Source organism: Diceros bicornis, chromosome 13, assembly GCF_020826845.1.
Source record: "Diceros bicornis minor isolate mBicDic1 chromosome 13, mDicBic1.mat.cur, whole genome shotgun sequence".
Classification (NCBI taxonomy): Eukaryota; Metazoa; Chordata; class Mammalia; order Perissodactyla; family Rhinocerotidae; genus Diceros; species Diceros bicornis.
Genome location: NC_080752.1, coordinates 38,396,134 through 38,418,597, shown reverse-complemented (window position 1 = coordinate 38,418,597; position 22,464 = coordinate 38,396,134). Strand labels below are relative to the sequence as shown.

Genomic DNA, 22,464 nt, shown 5'->3' with positions numbered 1-22,464 from the left:
TTCCTGGTTCCCGACCCCCCATCTTTCTCTCCTTAGAATGCCTCCCCGCCCATTCCTGGGGTAGTGCCAAGAGCACAGCCTTCAGAGTCTGACACATATGGGTTATCTGCCTCTGCCACACTTGGGCAGGTCACTCCCCTCTCTGAGCCCCACTTGATGCTCAATAAGTATTTGGTGACCTGGATCTTTCAGTGAGTTGACCGTGTCCACATAACACTGCAGTGTGAGGCAGGCCCTGAGGTCCTTGAAAATAGGGGTTGCTTGAGTTACTTTTGACTTAGGCTCACTTTCCAGGATGAGTCTCATAAGAGCCGGGCTGTGCTCTTCTCATCTCTGTCTTCCACACGGTCTTGGACAGCTACCCGAATCCAGTAAATGCCTAATGGATGTTCATGGAATTGAACTGAATGTGTCCAGAGAGTGGAACAGGTGAAACTTTGTCAAGTAAGCTAGGAGGGCTTCCTGGAGGAGGTATGGCTTTCCCCAGCCCTTTTGAAAAAGGAGTAAAAGGTTGGGGCTTGGATCAGGGGAGCAGTGAGGCTTGGTGGAGGCCAGATGTGATCATGGCTGGATTCCCCTCCCTGCTGCCCCTCATCGGCAGGTTATTGGTGGTGGAGGAGCTCAGAACAAGTGTGCACGTGTCAGAGGAATGAGGCCCAAGGGAGGATGAGGAGCCACTGGGACAGTGAGTGACTCTGGTTCTGCAGCCCTAATGGGGGCTGGACATTTAAGGGGGACTCAAAGGGTGTGGGGAGGAAGGAGGTGGAGTGGGCCAGGTGGGGGAATGGCAGGGTGGAGCTGTGCAGGGAAAGGAGGGTTCTGGAAATACCCTGGGAAGAGGAGAGTCAACTTTGACCTCAAAGCTGTGAGCCTGGGAGGAGGAGGCAGGACCCAGCAAAGATGAAGTGCCAGCCGTGCGCTGACCGTTTTACTACGTGGCCTCAATAAGTCGTGATGACAGTCCTGCAAGTTGGCCTAATGTCCCCATTTTAGAGGCCAAAACAACACGAGAAGGGTGAAGGCTCTGGCCAAAGTCACAGAGCTGGCGAGGGCTGGATTTGAATCCAGCTTTTTCTCCTGCCAATGCAGGGACCTTGGCCAGAGAGGAGGAAGCCACAGGAATGAGGGAAATCCTGGTTATGGGGTGAGGGAGGAGGGGGAGAATGAGATGACCCCGCATATCTCCAAGACAGGGGGCACCGCCCAGCCCCAGGTGTCCCACCCGGAGGGCCCATCTGGTCACTGAGAGATCTCCCCTTGACAGTAATGGTCCCAGTTGCTCCCATATAGGAAACATTTCCTGGGGCCTGGGCCCTGGGCTGAGCATTTCACCTGAATCATTTCATTCCATCCTTACACCAGCTTTACAAAGTAGAGACTATTACCATCCATCCCCCATTTTACAGGTGAGGAAACTGAGGCTCGGGGAGGGGACGTGGCTGGCCCAGGGGCACGCAGTCAGTGTGTGGTGAACCGAGACTGGCAGCGTGGTCAGCCTGAGCCTCTACCTTTAGCCTTCGTTCTCCTGGATGCTGCCTGTGCCGAGGCGGGGCTTGGGTGGGCGGCCCCTATCCTCCGGTGGCTCGTCTCTGAAATCACTGAGCCAGAGGCCCTGGGGCCTGTGTGCTGCTGCAGGGAGCACGAGGCTGGCCTCATTAGTGGCTCTGAAATGCCAGGCAGGCGCAGCCCGCTGGGCCGCCTCGTCTATTATGCATCTGGTGGGCAGGCCCCCGGCAGGCAGCTGGCAGAGCACAGGATGGGGGAGCCAGCAGCTGCTTCCTGGGCCCACACCTGCCACCATACCTCTGGGCAGGGATCCCCTGAAGCGAATGCCAAGGCAGCTCCTGCCTCATGCCCCTGGTCCAGTGGGTGAGGGGGTCTCCCTGGGGACAGGGGCCTGGATGCTGGTCCCCAGATCATTAGTTTGCCTGTCCCGGCAGCCACTTCTGAGAGAGGCTGGGAGCTTGATGCAGCCGGGCGTCATCTGGGACTAGGGTTGGCAGAGGCAGGCTGAAATCGAATCTTAGGTGCAGAGGTTTCTGGCTGCACAGAACCTCAGAGTGATAGTCATGGTCATTTATTCGCCATTCATTCATTCAGCCACAAGTAACTACTGAGCACCTACTGTATGCAAGGCACAGTTCTAAGGAAAATGAGACAGGCCCAGTCCCTACTCTGAGAGCTGGGTTTGGCTGGTACTTCATCTCTTTGAGCCTCGATTTTCTCATCTATAAAATGGAGAGTAGGGGGAAAGCCTGGTGGCATAGTGGTTAAGTTTGTGCACTCTGCTTCAGCAGCTGGGGGTTTGTGGGTTTGGATCCCGGGCACGGACCTACACACCACTCATCAAACCATGCTGTGGCAGCATCCCACATACAAAATAGAGGACGATTGGCACAGATGTTAGCTCAGGGCCAATCTTCCTCAGCAAAAAGAGGAAGATTGGCACAAATGTTAGTACAGTGGCTAATCTTTCTCAAGCAAAAAGAGGAAGATTGGCAACAGATGTTAGCACAGGGCCAATCTTCCTCGGCAAAAAAAAAAGAAAAAAAAAGTGACGTAGGGGAGACAGTCTATAAATAGACAAGAAAACAAGCATGATGGTTGCCTTGAATTTTAAAGCAAGTGTACCTTCTAACAAGAGCTCTCCTTACCTGGATCTTCCTGTGTGCTGGGCTGTGTTCCAAAGCGCTTTCCATATATTGATGGATTTAATCCTCACAACCACCCCATGAGACAGGTACTGCTATTATCCCCGGTTTAGGGCTGAGGAAACTGAGGCATAGAGGGTGTAAGTGACCTGTTCAGGATCTCTTGGCAAAGCTGCGATTTGAACCTAAGCAGCCGGGCTCCAGTTTGCACATCGCCCTGTGCTGTAGGGCTGGAGGATGAAGGAGAAAGAAAGTCATGGAAGGCCTTTCTGAGGAGGTGGCATTAGAGCCAAAACCTGAAGAATGAGAGAGCCCGGAAAGGGGTCAGTCCTGACAGAGGGAACAGCAGGTGCAAAGGCCCTGAGGCAGGAATGAGCTTAGTGTGTCCTGGGAACAGTGAGGAGGCCAGCGTGGCTGGAGGGATGAGGGAGAGTGAGGTCTGGGGTGTGTTTGGAGAGAGGGGAGGGGCCAGACTGAGCAGGGTCTTGCGGGCAGGGTAGGAATTTGTGTACAGTGTCAGTGCCTGACATACAGGACCACTGGGTCTCAGGCTCCTGGCTTTGTAAAATCTTAGAATCAGAAAATTTGGGCCTCCTAGCATCTTTGGAGATGGACGAGACCTTTGAGGTATCCCCTATGGCCTCCCACTTAGCAAGAAACCCCTGCTTTGGTTCACGACCTCTTTGAATATTGGGAGAAGACTTTGGGGGCCTCCTGAGAAAAATGCACCTTTATTTTCAGCGACTTCACGGACCTCGTGAAGCCCACCATCCCTGATTGAGACCATCATGACCTCTTAGCAGCTCCTTGGCTAGCCCTTCCTTGCTCACTGCTAGTGATAGGAGGCTCACTACCCTTGAAAGAGCCCAGTCCATTGCTGGACGGTTCAGGTGCATATCAAAAGTTCTTCCTTCCCTAGAACCCGCTGCGCGAGCCGAGACGCACCCTCTGGCTCTCTCTCCTCCACAGTGGCCCCTCAGTGAGATAAGGATGGGGATCATGTCTCTCCAAGTCTGCTCTCTCTGGTCTCAAGAGTCACTGCTCCTAGCCCTCCCTCCTTTTCGTCTTCTATTCAGCTTGGCTCCTGCAGGCCTTGAAGCCCCTTCAGATGGCTCTCTCTCTATCTTCCCTTGGAGCCAGGAGATGTCCCCTTCTGGGGAAGGTCACCTCCTTGTGGGGGGGCACTCCTGGGAGAGACCCCAGACCAGAGAGACGCCCTCTTCCAGGAAAGAGCCCCTCTGGCTTAAGGAGACGAGGGAAGATTCCCTCCGGATGGGTTTGGTCCTGGGACCGCCTGGGACACTCTTTCTGTGTGATCCTGGGAAGCGAGGCCCCCTCTCCGGGCAGTTCCCCAGGCCCACCTTTGGCACAGTGAAGAGGGAAAGATAGTCTTTAAGGATTCTGGAAGCCCCAAGGTTCCCAGTGTGGTTGGCCCTGCCTGCCTCTATGTCCCACGATGCTCAGACTCGGGGCCCTCTGTCTGGGTGGTGCATAGAAAGATTTGGCTTCTGTTTTCAGGCAGACCTGAGTTCAAATACCAAGTTCAACTTTTCTTACTTGCTGTGTGGCCTTGCCCAAGCCACTTTGGCTCTCTGAACCTCAGATTGTCCATAACAATGAGAAGTGTATTGTACCCCACGGGGGTCTTAGCATGAAATAAGTCCAGTGTATGCACTCAGTGGATGTTTTCCCTCTCTCTGAGCATTTGCATTTTGAGAGAAAAGAGTCATTAAACCAAAAAGAGATTCATTAAAGTTCTAGTAGGAGGGTTTTAGGCACTATTGAGGTGGTTTGGTTGAGAAGCAGTGGTTAAGAAAGGACTTTTCTAGGGCTGGCCCCGCGGCTTAGCGGTTAGGTGCGCGCGCTCCGCTACTGGCGGCCCAGGTTTGGATCCCAGGCGCGCACCGACGCACCACTTCTCCGACCATGCTGAGGCCGCGTCCCACATACAGCAACTAGAAGGCTGTGCAGCTGTGACATACAACTATCTACTGGGGCTTTGGGGGAAAAAAAGGAGGAGGATTGGCAATAGATGTTGGCTCAGAGCCGGTCTTCCTCAGCAAAAAGAGGAGGATTAGCATGGATGTTAGCTCAGGTCTGATCTTCCTCACAAAAAAGTAAATAAGTAAATAAAACAGTAAAAAAACAAACAAACAAAAAAAGCATGCGATTATATTGCCTTTAAAAAAAAAAGAAAGAAAGAAAGGACTTTTCTAATATCCCCAAATCCCATAAAGGCTTTCCTCAGCCTGAGTCTTCCCCAAGACAGTCATTCATTCATTCAGCAAATTAACTCAATAAATATGTAGTGTGGGGACGCCCTCTGAGGGCCAACCAAACCCTGTGCCGGACGCTGGGGACACGGCGATGGAGATGCTAGACGAGGCCACTCCCCGCGTGGAGTTCACAGTCCAGAGAGGGAAAGAGGAAAGAGGTGGCTCTAATGGGGGTGATAAGTGTGAATGAGGAAGATGTTCTGAGAGCTCAGAGGACTCCTCTGCCACACCTGGGAATCAGGGGAGGCTTCTTGGAGGAGGTGACCCAGAAGCTGAACAAGTTGGAGTGGGCCAAGTGGCAGTGTGTCTGTGTGTGGTGGGGCACGGAGGGCCAGTGCCAAGAGAATGTTTCAAAAAGAGGGAGGAGAAAAGCACGTGGTGGCATGTGCTGGGCACAGGATAGAACCGGACCTAGCAGGTGAAAACGGGAGAGGCAGCCGCCGGGCCAGGTCCCTGCAAGCCCTGTTGGGATGTCCTGTGGGTGCCCCAGAGGGTCTGAACCCTAAGCCACCATGAGGTGCAGGCCTGCCAGGGCCCCCATGTCTCACTCTCCTCCCCGTCCCTGGAACCATCCTGTGCCGTGCTGTTGGTCCAGGGCCGTGTACAGTGTGGATTAACCTCTCTGCGTCTCAGTTTCCTTGCCTGTAACATGGAGAAAATAAAAGCACCTACCTCGAAGGTTGCTGTGGGGATTAAATGAGATAATGTGTGCCGAGGCCGAAAACCAGGGCCTGGCACAGAGCGATGCCAGCAATCGCGGTTACTGCCATGTCGTCCTTCTGTGCCGGCGCTGCAGAGGGGCAGAATGGCTCAGTGTGTGGACTCTGCCCTCTGGAAGCTCACCGCCTGCTGGGAGGTGACACCTGCCCACGTGTGACCTTGCTCCCCGGCCACGGGCACTGACCTTGACACTGGCCCTGAGAATGCTGGCTTTGCAGCCAGACAGGCCTGAGCCGAGTCCTGGCTGGGTGACCGTGGGCAGCGCCTCCCCTTGCTGAGCCGTGGTTTCTTCCTTTGTGCAGTTGGGGTGTGAGTAGTCCCCAACTCAGCGTGAGCGAGAGGAGTGAGGAGGTGCTTCTAAAGGGCTGGCCCAGCCCAACAGTGCAGCCATTTTGTGCCGTGTGCTATGGGAGGGAAGAAACGTTTTGGGCCCAAGTGACCTGGAGAGACATGGCTCTTGCTCTCTGAGGCTCATTTTCCTAACTATAAAATGGGAAGTTTGGCTGTGAAACACTCTGATGTGCTGGGGCTCTAGTGGAGTCAGATAATCCCTCATCTTGACCTGATCTGACTGTTTGCTGTGTGACCTTGGGCTAGAGACTTTGCCTCTCTAACCTTAGTCTCCACACCTGTAAACAGGGACAATATTCACCTCTCAGGATTCTTTCAAGGCTTCTGTTAGCCATTTGTTCATTCAAAACATATTCATTGACTCCCTACCATGTGCCAGGTAGTGTCTAAGAATTGGAGACGCAGCAGCGAATCTGACGGACATGGTGTCTGGCCTCATGCAGGTTATCTTCCAGTGTGGGAGACAGATGCAAAATGAGCTAAAAGACAAATAAGGTGATTTCCGATGGTTGATGGGTAGTGAGTGACAGGGTGGGTGGGAAGGGGCCTGCCTTTGCTAAGGGTACCAGGGAGGGTCTCGAGGCCTGAGTGGAAAGGAGCTGGCTGTGGGAATGGTAGTCCAGCCAGAGGGCAGAGTACATGTAAAGGCCCTGAGGCAGGAACAAGATCCTTCCCCCACCCCAAATCTGGAACATTCCAGATCATCTCTTGGCAGCAGGTGGAAGGTGGCTGAGCAAGCAGAGGGGTTGGAGGCCCCCCTTCTCTCAGATCGAGAACCGCTGCTCATGAGGCCGGCCTGGGGGAGGGTGTGGGCCTGTGGGCAGGCAGGCAAGACCAGGCTTGGGTTGGGCCTCGGGTGAGGTGGGATGTGCAGGCAGAAGGCCGGGCCCCACTGCCCAGAAGTGTTCTGGCGTCTGGCACAGAGACCCTGCTCCTGACTATTTTAGGAGAAGTTTAGAGGAGAGGAGCAAGGGAACTTATGCCTGCCTTCTCTCTCACCCCAGCCAGCCTGGGCCTCGGCACCGGCCACAGAACGCCTCGGCCTTCCCCAGATCTGGCCTGCCCACACGGCCAGAGGTTCTTTGAGATGACCCCCAGCACGTGCACACAACACATACACACACACATACACACACACAGGTTCCCTACTCACGCTCATAGACTTGACTCTCGTCCAGACGGCCTCTTCGTGAACATAGAGTTAGGTACGTACACATTCACTTGTGCACACATCATAATTGGGCGTCACCTGTGTGCCAGGCCCCCAAACAGATCCAGTCCTTACCTGACAAAGCTAGAAAGAGGGAGACTGATAGCGATCTACAAATCACGCCAGGACAGGGGTAAACCAAACTGATAAATCTGTGATGGCCCAGGACAGGCTTCTAGAAAAGCTGGTCAGAGTAAGGGCAGCCTGACCCAGGCTGGGGAGGGGGCTCCAGCAAGACTGTAGAGTGTAGCCCGTGAGGTGGGATGGGGAGGATGGGGGAGTGTAACAGGTAGAGGGGACAGTGTGTGCAAAGGCCTGGAGGTGGGGCAGACACGCAGGGCCTCGTGGGCCACGTGAGGCGGTGGCGTCTCGATCCTGCGTGCGGTGGTGGGAAGCCACGGGGGGCTTTTAGGCAGGTGGATGACGTGATAGGTACAAACACGCTCACATACAAACCCACGCACGCCCCAGACACGAGCACCTTCTCTCCCACCCACATCTCACGTTCCTGCCGGGCCTCCCATCCACACCCTCCCCCCCAGAGTCACACACAACCTCCCGCACTGCCAGGCAGAGCTGTAGAGAACCCGGGGCTGGCTACCAGATAAGTGTGAGACATCTGTCCTGCCTGCTGGCTGATTCTCTGGGGCAGAGCCCTCTGATCCAGCCAGGATGGACCTGTGTTCCCTCCACATCTGCACAGACATGCACATGCCCCATGCACACACGTGCAGGATCACAGCCCTCCCCTGCACGTGGAAGGTGGCTCCTAGCTTAGGGAGGGCTTTCCTATGCCTTATCTCATTGAATTCCCTCAGCAGCCCTGCAGGGAAGAATTAGCAACACCATTTTGCAGCTGAGGACACTGAGGCTCAGAGAGGTGTGGTGACCTGCCGCAGGCCACACAGCTGGAGTTTGGCATAGCTGGGATTTGAACTCAGGCCCATCTGGTTTCTAGGTCTGTTCACTGGCCCACCCAGACTCAGGCACAGGCAGCTGTGCTCGTCACCTTTCCAGGCTCTCACTGAGAAGGTGGCTAGTGACCTTCCACCCCAATCTTCCAGAAACAGATTGATCAGCAGGGAAAGTTAGAGCCCCAGTGCGTGCCCACCTGCCTGGTGACTCTGCAGCCTCAGGGGGCAGTGGCAGTGGTGGGGCAGGGCACCTGCCAGCCTGCTGGCCTGGGGCAGCTCAGGGCACAGAGCTGAAGCCGGGAGCAGAGCCTGCGTGTGCATTTGCACATGAGGTAGACAGCCCTGTCCCCGCATAGGCTAGCCCTGGCTGGCCTGGCTCCCAGGATGTGACAGCTGAGGTCCCAGGGCACAGCCCTGTGACCACTTCTCTCCCTGACCCCCAGAGCAGGTTGCCTAAAGCCTAATGTAGGGGAAAGAGTGTGGGCCTCAGAGTCAGCCAGGACTGGGTGACAGCCCAGCTCTGTCACTCCTGGCTGGGGCATTTCGGCCGTGGTGTTCCACCTCCCTCGGTGTCAGCTTCTCCTCCGTGGAATAAGGATGATGAATATCTCCTTCTCGAGATGACTAGGATGGTCAAGGAGTCAGGTCCTCAGAGAGCTGACTGAGAGTAAGTGCTCAGTTTTTCAAAATCTTTCATTTCTTTTTTTCTGATTACAAAAATGATAAGTGCTCATTGTAAAAATCTAAACAATGCAGAAAAATACATCCTGTAGAAGGCAGAAGTTCCTAGGGGTCCATCTTCCCAGAGATAACCCATGTGAACTTTTGTGTGTAGTTTTTTTTTCTTTGTTATGAAGTTTGTGTTGTACGTTATTGTTTGTCAGTCACCATATAAATGCCTCCCTCCACCCTTTGTTTTGCACGTAATTTTTAATTTTTACAAGTGAGATTTTTGCTGTGCAATTTGGTTTTTTCACTTAAAATATGCCTCAAACCCCTTTTCCATCAGGACTAGAAACCTCCTTGTCATCGCTGCAGGGTTCCCCGTGGTCTGCATGTGCCTTGATGTACGTAGCCAGCCTCCTTTGAGTGGACATTGGGGTGGCTTCCAGATTGTATCTGTTGCAAACCCTGCTGCAATGACTGGCCTTTGTTTATATATTTTTGTGCATTTATGTAAGTATTTCTGGAGACTAAATGCCTAGAAATGGAGTTGCGGGGCCAAGGAATATGCACCTTTTCATCTTTAATAGGAGGGGCCGAACCACCCCGTAGAGAAGTAGTAGCCATCTGTGTGCCCCCAGCAGACCCGGGACAATAATGGGAATTTGTCTACCACCTCTGCCCTCAGCCACAGGGACCCTCTGCCCTCAGCCACAGGGACCCTCTGCCCTCAGCCACAGGGACCCTAGCATCATCAAGAGGCGGAGACTCCAAACGTGGGAGATGCCTGGGAGGTCGTCCAGCCAAGCCCCATTCTCCCTTATCCTCCCATTCCCACACCTTCCCATCTCTGTCCCTCAGGCTCTGCCCACCTTGGCCTGACGGGAGCTCAGTACCTTGTACAGCTGGTGGTTTTACCCTTGGCCGGCTCTATTGATCACACTGTTTCTTATGCTGTACTGTAGCCTGCCTTCTCACGACTTTCACCAAGGAGTCCTGCCTCAGTCTTCAGCAGCCTGCAGAGGAAGGAAAGAAGGAAGGAAGGAAGGAAGAGAGAAGGGAAGGCCAGGCAATGCTCAGGGTTCCTGTTTACATACTTGACAATGTGTGAACTCATTTAATCCTTATGACAACCCTCGGAGGCAGGCACTGTGTTATCCCCATTTTAGAGATGAGGAGACTGAGGCTCAGAGAGGTTAAGTAACTTGCCCAAGGTCACACAGCTGTTCAGTGGCAGAACTAGGATACACACTCAAGCACTCTGGCTCCAGAGCCCACACCTCTGATGTTGTACTGCTTCTCCAGGCAGGAGCCCATAATTTATTGAACACCTACTGTATACTCAGCTCTAGACTAGTCAGATTGTACATATAATATCTAATGTATTCTACAGAACAGCTCTGCATAGTAGGTATTACTATCCCATTTTGCAGATGAGGAAACTGAGGCTCAGAGAAGAGAAGCAACTTGGAGGAGTCTAAGGTCCCCTCCACAGCCCCTGCTGGGCAGAGGAAGCCCTCCAGAGTTCCAGTTTCAACCAGTTCTGGGTGGACTCGGCTTCCATTTCTCATCCTCCCGTTCACCCTCCTGTAGCGTGTCGGAGCCGGACCTCAGCATCATCTAATCTGAGTCCCAGTTTTCCGTGGAAACTGCTTAGAGAGGTCGTGGTGACTTAATCCTGTGCACACAGGCAGAGGCAGAGACACAGGCAGAGCCCGGGCTTCTCTGTCACATTCGGTTAGGAGACGATGACTTTGTCCCTCTCTGAGTGAGTTTCACCCAAGCCTAGCGGGCACTTCTGCTCCCAGCCTGGCCTGGGGCCCGTGAGGCGGCACACTCACCACTAGAGAGGGAGAGGGAGGGATTAAACAAGGCCTGAGTGCTGGAGGGTTCAGTGTCTGGGCGGTGGGGCCCAACGAGCACCGGGAACAGCTAGAGAACAGTCCAGCGGGTGTCACTGGGGCTTTGCTTTGAGGCAGGGGAGGCCTGGCTCACCCCGCTCTGATGCCAACGCCCAGCATCGTTGTCTGGCCCAGAGCGGGCGTCAGGATGTGCGTGCTGAATGAGTGAGCGAGCGCAGGAATGAAGGGCACATGGAGGAGTGGGTGGATGATGGAGTGAGCGAGTGGAGAGGAATGCACGCAGTTCAGAGAAGGGAGACCCCCCCGCACCCCCCAGGCTGCAGAGGCGGGGAAGGACAATGAGGCGTAAGACCGTGTGTGGGCATCGGTCCCCAGCCGGTGGGGGCCGGGAAGGTCCTTGAGCGTGGGCTCTGGCGCACCGCTTCCCCGGGCGCTAAGGGTGGGCACCATGTGCCAGGCCCGGCAGTGGGAGTTGTCCCGCACCGATGGGGGCGAGGAGAGGAGCAGCTGGGTTCGAGCTTCGGGTGTGGTGTCTTGGGTAGGTCACCGGCTCTGTCCCGGCTTCGTTCAGTTTTCTTCCATGTGGAGTGGAGATCACATTCCCTGCCGTAGGCTCCTTGTGAGGCTGCCCTCAACAGGGTCTCCAGCGAAGGCAGTGTGTAAACTGTAAGGTGCCAGGTGGGGTAAGCAGGTGTTGTTATTGGCTGAGCAGGAAGAGGCTGCATGGCTAGGTCATCTCAGTGTCACTCCTCCCCCTGCCCCGGTCGCAGGGAGGAGTCAGTGCCTGGGGAGGTGGGCAGGGTCAGGCTGTGGCCACAGCAGGGCTGGGTACCTGGGCAGGGGAGGCGCTGGCAGGTAGGCAGCAGGCAGACAGGAGGCCTGGTCCCCAGGTGCCGTGCCCCCGGGTGGGGGCTGGTTCCGTGACCTCTCTGGGCTGCCAATCTGTTGTTTGCTCAGGAGGCCGCTGCCTGGCCCAGCTCCGGGATCCGGGTGTCTCGGCGCTCAGCCAGTGCAGGGTGAGGGTGGGGTCCCCGTGTGCCACCTTCCTGCTCACCCCTCTGCCCAGCCTGGAGCCTGCGGCCCTCTCCTCCCACCCCCAAGGGGACCTGCCATCTCTACCACTTGTTGGCTGTGAGACCCCTGGCCCATCTTGCAACCTCTCTGAGCCTCCGCTTTGTTATCTCTGAAATGGGGTGAAGATCAGAGCAGCCCTCAGTCAGGGCTGTTGCTGTAAGGATTACAGGACACCAGAGCACTTGGCTCCCCCCGCCCCATGCCCCCTCTTCGGTCCTGGCGGAGCTCAAAGGTGCCAGGGGAAAGGAGAGCCGGGAGCCGCCATGCCGGCCCCCCATCCCCCACCCTGTTCCTCCCTGTGGGCCTCGGGAGGAGGGGGCCAGGCTCCCCAAGTCTAGCTTCACAAACTCGCTCACCAGGGCACCCCTGGCCACCTTCCCTGGCACCTTGGCAGGGCCAGGGGGCAAACGGGGGGCAGTGCCGGATGGTTGAGCTCCAGAGACAATGGGCCTCTGTGGCCCCCGGGGGAGGGGGCAGTGCCAGGGTGGCCTCCAGTCTCTGGTTTCAGGAGATTAGAGTCCCCTCAGACCTGATACCATGGCTGGGAGACACAGGCAGCCCCCAAACCCCACTGAGAGGGGCCTTTCTCAGGGGGGTAAGGGTCCACAGGAGCAGCCCCCTGCACCTCTTCTCACTTTGAGGTCTGTGCCCCCTCCCCCCACATGAACCACCAGGTTGGGAGACCAGTTGGTCTCATGGAGACCAGGAAGACTCAAGGGACCCTGACCTCTGGTAACCTGCTGTGGGCTGGCCTGGACCCCTCAGGGCCCTGCCCTGGGCTAGCCCCCCACGAATCCCTCATGGCCCTGTGCTCACGAGCCTGAGCCCCTCCTCTGCCTCTCCACCACCCAAGCCTGGTTTCCCAACTTGTGTGTGTGCCGTCCGGCCCCTGTGCTGCCCCTGTCCAGCTTCCCTGCCCCCCGGCACAGGCTTCCTGCCTTGCTAGTCATGTGTCACCTGCTCTGGCCACCAGAGTTTCACCTGTTTAAATTGAATTTTAAAGCATGAATAGTTCACCAGGCAGAAAAGAAGGAAAAGGAAACCCTCGGCAGAGGGAACAGGCTGTGCAGATGCTCAGTGGCATGAAACAGGGTGGCTTGTTTGGAAAACTGCCTGCAGCCCCACCAGGCTAGGACAGGGCGGCTGGGGCAGGACAGGAGGGGAGTGTGTGTGGAGGCAAGGCTGGGAGTCAGCAGGGGCCCGACCCACCTGGGACCTCCATCCAGGGCAGCTACCTCTGCACGGCCACAGGACCAAGTCCTCCTCACAGGACAGGCCAGCCACCCCTCTGGTGCCCTGAAAGTGTGGGCTTCCCTGGGAGAGTGGCTAATAATAATAATAATAATAGTAATAATAATAATAGCAAACAGTTCTACCGTACTTACTCTACTCCCCGGCTCACAGCAACCTCTTGAGGTGGGTATATTATCTCTCATTTTGCAGACAAGAGAAAAACACAAGACCCTCCCACCAACTCTCCAGCTGGTTAACAGGTGGGAAGCAACCCTGGGAGGCATCTGGTCCCCTGCCCTTGGTCTTCCCCACCTCCTCCGCCATGCTGGGGTCTGACCTGCAGGTTTGCAGAGCGTGGAACCCCACCGAGACGCCCCCCACCCCCGTGTGGCATCTGGACCCTGGACTGGTGGAAGGCCTGGGTTCTAGTCCCCAGTCTGCTCCTGCCTTGCTGCTATGATCTCGAGGTGGTGGTTTAACTTCTCCAAGCCTCAGTTTACCCTTCTTGGAGTTGGGGATCCTAGCAACTGCCTTATTTCCTGCTCCAGTTCCTGTGAGACTCCCAGGAGGGAGCAGAGAAAGAGAGCTTTTGAAAAGTACAAAGAGCTGCGCTCACGACAGTGTGATTATTATTGTTACCTTGATGTGGGGATAAGGGAGGGGGAGGAGGTGCAGTGACAGTTGCCAAGAAACCTGGGAGCCTTGGCAGCAGCTTCCGCCCAGCCCCTCCCACTCAGGAGCTGGGCCACCGGGCCCTCCCCCGACACCCCTGCCACACCCTTTCCCTGGAAGAGATGGGTGCTCCAGGAGGGAGGGGAGCCGGAGCCAGCTGGCCAGTGGCCATGTACCCACAGGGCCTGAAGGTGACCCTGGCGTGTGCCTGGCCCAGACTCCAGGCTGGCTCCTGCTTTCTCTGTGACCTTGGGCAAGTTACCTCCTCTCTGGCTGCTGCCTTTTCCTGTAACCAGGTGTCCTGAACCTGTAGGCACGTGTCCAGGCAGACAGGGCAGGATTGGAGCTGGACCTAGGGAAGGTGCTTGGTGGTAGCTGCAGGAGCCAGGGGCTGCGATGGGGAGGCCACTGGGGGCCGAGGCTAGGTGACAGGACTGAGGGCTGGGTTGAGACCTGATGTGATGTGTGTAATAGAAAAACCCTGGGCTGGGGTTAATCCTCGCACTGCCCTTTCCCTAGTGTGACCTTGGGCTTGTCACTTAACCTCTCTGAGCCTCAGTTTTCTTATCTGGAAAAAAAGTTGATAATAGTCCAGCCTCAAAAAGCTGCTGTGGTGATCGAATGAGACAAGGCTGTGTAAACTGTAGAGTGCGGTGCAGATCTGACTATGGTCATGGCAGGAGGAAGGGAAGAGAGGGGAGTGTTCCCCCCGGCATGCTCCAGGCACGTCCCAGTTACCGCATGTGCAGGAAGATTGCGAAGTGTTTTAAGCTGAGCCAGGCCATAGGGTCAGGAAGGTTTCCAGAGAAGTGGGGAGGGGGCAGAGACTTGGGGGACCCCATGTGAATGGAATGGTGGAGACCAGGAGAAGACAAGGTGGGATAGGAGAGAGGGGGAGGGACAGAGAGGTTCAAGTGCATGGCGAGGGAGGAAAAGGACCAAGCTGGGGAGGTCTGCAGAGGTGGGCCCGAAACGGTGGGGGGGAAGAGATGGTGAGTGGTGAGCAAGCTGAGAGGAGAAGGAGGAGGCATCAGAGGAGGACAGAGGGGTGGGAGGGAGGCGAGAGGCGGAGTTTATTCATTTCTTCAAAAGTATTCATTGAGCAACTACTACTGACTAAGAGGCAGTGTAGTGTAATTTAGGGTCCTGCATCTAGACCCGCATGGGCGGGGTTCAAGTCCTCTGCATTTCACTTACTGTCAGCTTGACCTTGGACCCGTTGCTTAGCCTCTCTGTGTCATAGTTCCCTCCTCTGAAAGATGAGGATTAAATGAGTTAATACAAGTGAAGCAGTTAGAGCAGAACCTGCCCACGGTATGTCCTGTATCAGCGTTGGCTGCCGTCGCTGTTGTTACTATTATTATTATTACCTCTCCTAGGTGACGTGCCGGGTCCACGGCGCTGGCTGCCCATGCTATGAAGTTCAGATCTTGGGCTCTGGAGTGACAAACCTGGGTTCAAATGCTGGCTCTGCCTCGTTAACTGTGTGACCTTGGGCAAGTTAAGGTACCTTTCCGAGCCTCCGTTTCCTCGTGTGAAAAGCAGCAGTTTTTGAGCACCTGCCTCACTGGGGAGCTGTGAGGATTAAGTAAAATCAGGCAAAGCAGAGGTGGCCTGTGGCTTTTGTCATGACTGTCCTTGTCTCTTCAGGGCTGGGATGGATGGGGGCAGGCAGGGCCCAGAGCCTCCGATCTCCTGCTCTGTCGTCTTCCTGGATCCCCTCCCTTCCCCTGCCCTTTAGCCTCAGCAGTGACCTTTTCGGTGGAGGAGTCACCTGGGCGTGGGGAGCTGGGCATTGCCTGTGAGGGGTGGACTCTGGCCAGCCAGGAACTGGAGAGCTGGGGGCCTCGGGGCAGGGTCCCGGATGGAATCAGAGCCCCCTTGGCTGGAGAGACCTCCCCAGTCCTGTGCCAACATGAGCAGTCCTGAGTGAGATGAGCCCCTGGACACGGGGAAACTGAGGCTGACACGGTTCTAGAAGGGGAGTGTGTTAGGGAGCTGCTGCCAAGCTGACCTGCAGCGGCCACTGTCTGAGCCTAGGGGCGTGAACGGGGGCAGACAGGACACCACCGAATAGCTCAATGATGGGCGACAACCTCCACTTGGCCACCAGGGCCACACCACGACCGTGATCCCCACCATCCAGGGACCCAGCTTCACCTGGGCTTTAACCCCAAGACTCCCTGGCCCCTGGGCAGCCTCTGCTCTCCATCCCACTGGCACTGGCCCTGCCTGATCAAGGGCATGGGCTGTAAATTCTGGCTCTGTCACCCACTTGTGGGGGAAGTGGCTTCACTTCTCTGAGCTTCAGTTTCTCCATCTGTAAAAATGGGGATAAATAATGCCAACCTCCCAGCACTGTAGTAAGGGTGTGATATGCTTGACATAGTTCCAGGCACACAGTAGGTCTCAACAAAGAGTCCCCATGGCAGCCTCAATGGAATTTGCCTAGACCATGTCTATGGGCCTCTCTCTACCCCCTCGTCTCCAGTCTCTCCCCACCTCAGTGCACCTGACAATCCAGGGACCTGTGCTTAGGCCATTCCCTTGCTCACAAACCTTCAGTGCCTCCCTACTGCTAACTTTCATTCATTCATTCAACCATTCATCCATTCATTCAACCATTCAACCATTCATCCATTCAACAAACACTTAATGAGACTCTAACTTGGGGAGCCAGAGTTTACCATGAATGAATGAATACCGAAGAATTCAGTGAGTGAATACCTACTAGCTGCCTGCGCTCTGTGATGAATTTTTTTAGAAACAGGCTGAGAGGGGTGTGTCACTGACTCAAGGTCACACAGCACATAAGTGCCTGGGAGTATCTCCCCCACACTGATGCCATGGGCTTGAAATGCCACTGCCACCATATCTATCCTTCTGGGTCATGCACTGGCCAGAGCAGGCCCACCTTAAGATGCCAGCACCCCTGGGAGGTGGAGAGGCATCTGGTGCCTGCAGTGGGCTGTGGACGGTTCCTCTGGGCTCTTTCTCCTACTGGAGGAGCTGAGCCGAGGGAAGTCAGCAGGGGACTCAGAGCTTCCTCACAGTCTCCTTCCAGGGCCAGGTTTGCACAGGCCCTTCCCCTCTTGGGGTGTGGCAGTCCCAGCTCTGCCTGACTCAGGCCCTCCGTGGGCCACTGAGGATCATCTGGTGGCCTGAATGACTCACCCTCTCGGGACCAGCCTCCGTCGATGGGATCAACCAGGGTGGTAGTGCAGCCACGTCAGGGCGGCCCAAAGCAGCAGGCAGAGCCAGGCCTGCTCACCCGGGCTGGGGCTCCCTGGGTCCCAGGAACCACTGGGCGCTTCCTCTCCCTGATCCCAGAGGTGGCCTCTTTGGCAGGCTTTCTAGGGTGACAGGAGCTGACTTCACCCTCGCCAGACCTGATTTCTTTCCTCAGGGAGGGGCTTGGGTGTGGGGAAAGAGTCTGGGCGTGGAGTCATTCAAGCCTCGCTCAGATGCTGGCCCTGCTGCTAACCTCTGCATGCCTCTGGGTCCTCATCTGTAAAGCGGGACTACAGCTTGGTGAGGAGTCCGTGCCCCCAGGCCTGGAAAGAGGGGCTCGGCACACGGCCTGGCACCTATTGGGCCCAAGGAGTGTCGTTATTGTTACTGTCGTTTGTAACAGCAGTAGCCCAGGTGCCTCTCAGCCTCAAGGCTGCTGTCTCCCTGATTCTCAGGGAGGGGTCCATAGAAGCTGGGGCTCCCTGCTTAGTTCAGGGGTCAGGGCTCAGCCCTTTACAACAACCCTCACTATCCCCTGCCTCGGTCTACCCAGCTTCAGAATGGGCTGTGGACACCTCTTATCTGGAGTATGCGTTAGGGAGGCCTAATGGAGAGCTTGGGGGGAGAGCCTGTCCACATCTCTGATCTCTGGGGAAGGAGAGCCTGTTTGGCAGCCCTACTCAGAAAGCCCCTCCTCTCCCTTCTCCCGGGGAACCCAGAACCCCCTCCTCCATGAAATCCGTCCCCCCTCACATCCCCCAACTCTGAGAGTGATCTTCCTCCCAGAGTTCACAAATCTCCCAACTTGGGGCTCTCTCTGACCTCAGACTCTTTTTCTCTTCTAGGAGGAGTGATGGGCAGAACCAGCGCTTCCCTCAGGCACTAGACCTAACACGAGTGGACTTCGTTCCCTCCCACACTGCTTCACTCTACCCTAAGGTGAATGCCCCTGTTCCCACTGCCCCTGGTCTGGACCCCCCCCCCCCAGGGCTGAGAGATACCTAAGAATGACTACTGGGCAGAGGTAAAATGTTCAGGTAGATGCTGCTTGGGATTTAGCCCCCTAAAGGGATACCGTTCCTCACCCCTGGGTGGGCCTGGTGCAGTCTCAGAGGTGGAACCAGGGTCTGTAGCACTGTTGGTGGGGGGAGCAAAACAGGTGGAAATATACTGGCCAACCAGCTCTTCTTCATTGTCTTCATTATCAGCATCACCATCAGTTTCCTCATCTGTAGATCAAGTATACCCCATTTCACAGGGCTATTGTGAAGCTTAAATGAAAAAGTGCCAACGAAGCATTCCACGCACAATATCTGGCACAGAGCACGAGCCTGATAAATGAGGCTATTATTGTCATTATCATCAAAATCAGGTGTTTGCCCAGAATCTGATTTGTGTGGGACTTTGTGCTGGGCGCCGATAGAGCCAGAAATCAATCTGACACAGACCCTGCCCTTAAGGAGCCGTAGTCCAGTCAAGAGATAAATAGCTAAACAACTTATACAGAGTGTCAAATACCAGTAATAACCATGAACATTCATGGAGACTTACTGTGTGCCAGGTGGGTACTTACTTCTTTACGTGCAGTATGTCATTTCATCCTCAAACTCTAAGTACTCTGTGATAGCTGCTCCTTTTAGTCCATTTTTTGCAGATGAGAAAATCGAGGCTCAGAGACGTTAAGTAATTTGCTCAAAGACACACAGGTAGGATGCCATGGGGCCAGCACCAGAACTCCGGCTGTTTGACCAGAGTGCCTAGTCTTGTGGCCTCTAATGCAGAGGGTTGTAAGCCCTCGCTTTTGCAGCACACTTGACAGTTTCTAAAGCACGTCCACAGACATCATGCCTCTTGGTCCTTTCATCAAACCTCGGGTGGTAGACATTCTCCAGATGAGGATCCAGATGCTCAGAGAGGTGAAGTGACCTTTTCCCAAGGTCACAGAGGCAGGATCTGCCAAGCTGCTCTCCCAGCGCTTTGGCCTGGAACAAGGGCCGTGTACTTCTCCTAGGCCAGGAGGACAGGTGGCCAAGGAATGGTGTCCTTGTGGGGACCACCGCCTCCGAGAGGGTCCCAAGTGGAGGTCCTGGGGCAGCATCGGGGGGTCCCTGAGACCCTCTCCTGCTCTCTGTGCCTGAGCGACAGCCCAAGACTGTGCCGTGTGGATCCTGGGGCTTGGGCAGAAGGGAGTGACTCAATGGCAGCTGGGTTCATGAGTGAGGCTCCCAGTGCCTCACCCCCTAACTACCTGGGATGAGGCCTGGGTTCTCACCAGGGACTCTGTGCCCTTGGGCCATAGCTTCTGCTCCCTGGGCCTCAGTCTTCCCATCAGGAAAATGAGGGTTGGAACAGCCCATTGCCCTGAGTACTGCCTGCTCAGAAAGTCTAGGGCTGGCCTTCTCAGGTTAGCTGTGAGCTGCCTCCCCTCAGGCTTCCTGGCCTCCACCCTGTCTGGCTAGGAGCCTCCATTTGTGCCAACACAGCCCAGATGGCAGGCTCCAAACCACCCCGTCCCGACAGCCCACCCCACCCTAGAATCAAGACATAGTCTGTGGATCGTCCTCCTTTGACAGGGGAGGAAACAGGGGGCCCAGAGACATTGAGTGATCCGTCTGGATCCCCAGCAAACCAGTGGTGGCACTGAGGGAACCAGGCCTGTGACACATTCTCCATCCCCTTCCCCCAGCACCCAACTCTGCACACATTTATAATATCAGTGGAGCCAGTCTGAGGGGCAAGTGACCTTCCTGTGCCAATGGGCAAATCCTTGCCCCTGTTTGGGCATCTATAAAATAGAGGTGACAATTCCTTCTTCATCCATCTTGCCAGTTTGCAATTGGGTGATGACTATGAAAGTAACTTTGTCTAAATTATCTCTTTTTTTTTTTATTGAGGTAACACTGATTTATAACAGTATATAAATTTCAGGTGTACATCATGAAAGTGACTTTGGAAAGTAGAAATTAGGAAGCTGAACTAATATCAGCATCTTACATTCCCAGGGCAGGACAGAACACCCAGAAGGGTCATCCCCGTCTCACTGGGAAGCCACATTTTTACAGACACTGAATCCAGGACCCACCCTCGCTGCCCTCCTACAGGGGTTTCTCGACTCTGGGATTCAGAAATCTGCACATATGTCCATGTGTGCAGCCTACCCACACCCATGTATATGGTCAGACACAGACACAAAACAGACACATTCACATGTCTGCAGATGTATTCCGAGACTTGCACATGTACACATGCGTGTATATACAGATACACATGTGGAAACACACAAGTACACATACCCAGGATGTCCATGCACACACAGCCACATCTGGTCTCAGAGTCACACACACACAGCTGCATGCACACGCGTGCACCCCCTCCACTCTCCTGGCACACAGACGTCTCTGGTGATGTGAGCAGGTCTTGCCTCCCCCCCGGGGCAGTGTGGGAATGGATGTTTCTCTGGCTGCATTTCGATGGGTGCCCGGAAGCGCTCAGGCCTGGAGTGCCTGAGTAAATCAATATTTGCTGCTGTTAATTATTAAAAACAAAGCTACACCGTGTCTGGAACACACATCTCCGGAGTTCCTGCCGCCTCCCCGGGCTCCAGCGTGACCCAGGGCCAGGTCTGGGGGAAAGGAAGGCGCAGTGCCTTCCTTCCAGGAACTCTTGGCCCTGGAGATGGAGAGTGGTGGGCAGCTGGAACACCTCCTTCAGGAAGCTGAAGAGAGGTTGGGCACTGAGATGGTGGGCAGCCCTGCAGGGTCCACAGCAGCTGGTGTTGACTTGGCCACAGCTCAGAAAGTAATTGCCACTTTCCCAGCATCTGCCTGGGGAGGGGGTGCTGAGGCCCCAGCCCTGTCCCCGCTGTACAGGGGCAGACACAGCACAGAGTCAGCTGGAAGGGCCTGTAGAGTTCTTATATTTTATAGATGCGGAAACTGAGGGCTACAGAGGTGGCAGGGACTCACTCAAGTCCACTCAGCAAGTTGTAGCAAGGCCAGAGCTGGAACCCACATGTCCTGATGTCCACTCCATACCTTGGGGCCTTGGCAGCCCCTGCCCGGGCACTGTGGTCACCTCCCCCAGGATCAGGGCAGATAGGGCCCAGTATGGGGTATGGGCATGGGGCCTGCCAGGCATTAGGCCAGAGAGGGGTTAGGAGGAGGAGGGGACAGCAGCTCCAGGCCTTTCCTTGGCTTCCTAGTTCTGTCTTTTCCTAGCCGTGTGATCATGAGCATATTTCACCTGTTGGAATCAGTATTCTATTCTGTAAAATGGGGATGACACTAGTACCTCCTGGGTCGTGAGGAGAGGATGAGACCTGTGAAAGGCCCAACATTTAGTAGGTGCTCAAGAAAAGCCCTCGATCTCCAAGGGAACCCCCTCCTCTTCCTGCCCGGCTTTACAGCCCGGTCCAAGAACCCCGTCTTTGAGGCCCTGAGGCGGGGTCCCCAGAGTCTGGGTAGACAGAGAAGACGGGGTCGGGCGCGCAGGGGACAGCCTGGGGGCTCCAGGAACCCCGCGCACGGAAAGCTTCCAGCGCTCCGGAAAGAGCGCGCAGGCGCAGTGTTCGGGGCCGCGGGGCGGGCTGCACCGGGGGCGGGGCCTCCCGTGTCCCCGCCCCGGATCTCCGAAGCCCCGCCTCGGCCCCCGCGCTGCCCGTACCTGGCGCCCCGCCCCCTCCGGGCCCGGCCGCCCGGCGAGCCGAGCGCAGGCAGCGCGCCGGCGGGAGCTCGGAGCCGGGAGCGCGGAGCTCGGCGCTGCGGGGCCGGGCCGGGGCGCGCGCGGGCCGGAGCCGGCCGGGCCAGCTGAAGCGCCGCCCGGGCGGGGACCGGGGCCGGGCCGGGCTCGGGATGGCGCAGCCGCGGCCCCTGGCGCCCCCCGGCCGTCCGCGGAGGGGCTCGCTGCCCACTGGGGCCGGCTGGCAGGTGAGGACCAGGACGAGGGCGGCCTGGCCGAGGGGGTCCGCGGGAGCCGGGGCAGCCCGACTTCCTCGGAGCCCGGCAGGCTCTGCCCCAGCCGGGGCGGGTGTGCGAGGCTCGTCATGGAGGGTGTGTTCGCTTCTGGGCTGACACTCGGCCACCGCAGCCACAGGGCGCACCCCTGCCCGGGGGTCCCGGGTCTTGGGCTCTTTCTGCAGCTGCCCACAGAACAGAGTGTCCGTGGTGGCACTGTGGTTCTGGGCTACAGTGGCACTGTGTGTGTGTGTGTGTGTGTGTGTATACTAGTCTCGGGACCACTTCACCCGTCCCCTGCGCCCTTTAGGAGAGGTCTGAATGTCACCGTGTAATTTTGCGTGGTGCTCTGGGCCACTTCGCTCACATCCTTCCATGTGTCAGGGTGTCTGTTGCGCCAGAGAGGCTGTAACTGTGGGTGTCACTTGTTGCTGTGTGTGCGCTCTGGGTGACAGTCCCATGTGTTAGTGTTCATGTGGCTGTGACTCCCAGTGCATTGTTCCTGGCCAGGTTAGGTCCCCCTGAGTGGGGTGCTCTGCGAGACATTAGCGTGCCCACATCACTGTCGTGCTAGGCCTGTGCTGGGCTGTGGCTGTGTCACTGCCGATGTTGCTGTTGTACAGGGTGTTGGGTTGTCGGGCGTGTTTTGTCTACC

The 22,464-nt window shown here is 56.2% G+C and overlaps 1 protein-coding gene across 9 annotated transcripts in view; it reads left to right on the top strand.

Annotated features, from left to right (window-relative positions):
- Nucleotides 1-22,464, top strand: part of RAP1GAP (RAP1 GTPase activating protein) — a 49,314-nt gene that overhangs the window by 2,655 nt on the left and 24,195 nt on the right. For 4 of the 9 annotated variants that reach the window (XR_009221874.1, XM_058553148.1, XM_058553146.1 and 1 more), the window contains exon 1: nucleotides 21,600-21,782. Coding sequence is in view for 5 of the 9 variants with exons in the window: in XM_058553148.1 (XP_058409131.1) it covers nucleotides 21,708-21,782 (75 nt within the window). In the remaining 4 variants the exon portion in view is untranslated. Of the gene's footprint in view, nucleotides 1-17,702; nucleotides 17,797-21,592; nucleotides 21,783-22,464 lie in introns of those variants that run through there. The other 5 variants (XR_009221875.1, XM_058553149.1, XM_058553145.1 and 2 more) reach the window with 4 other exon arrangements.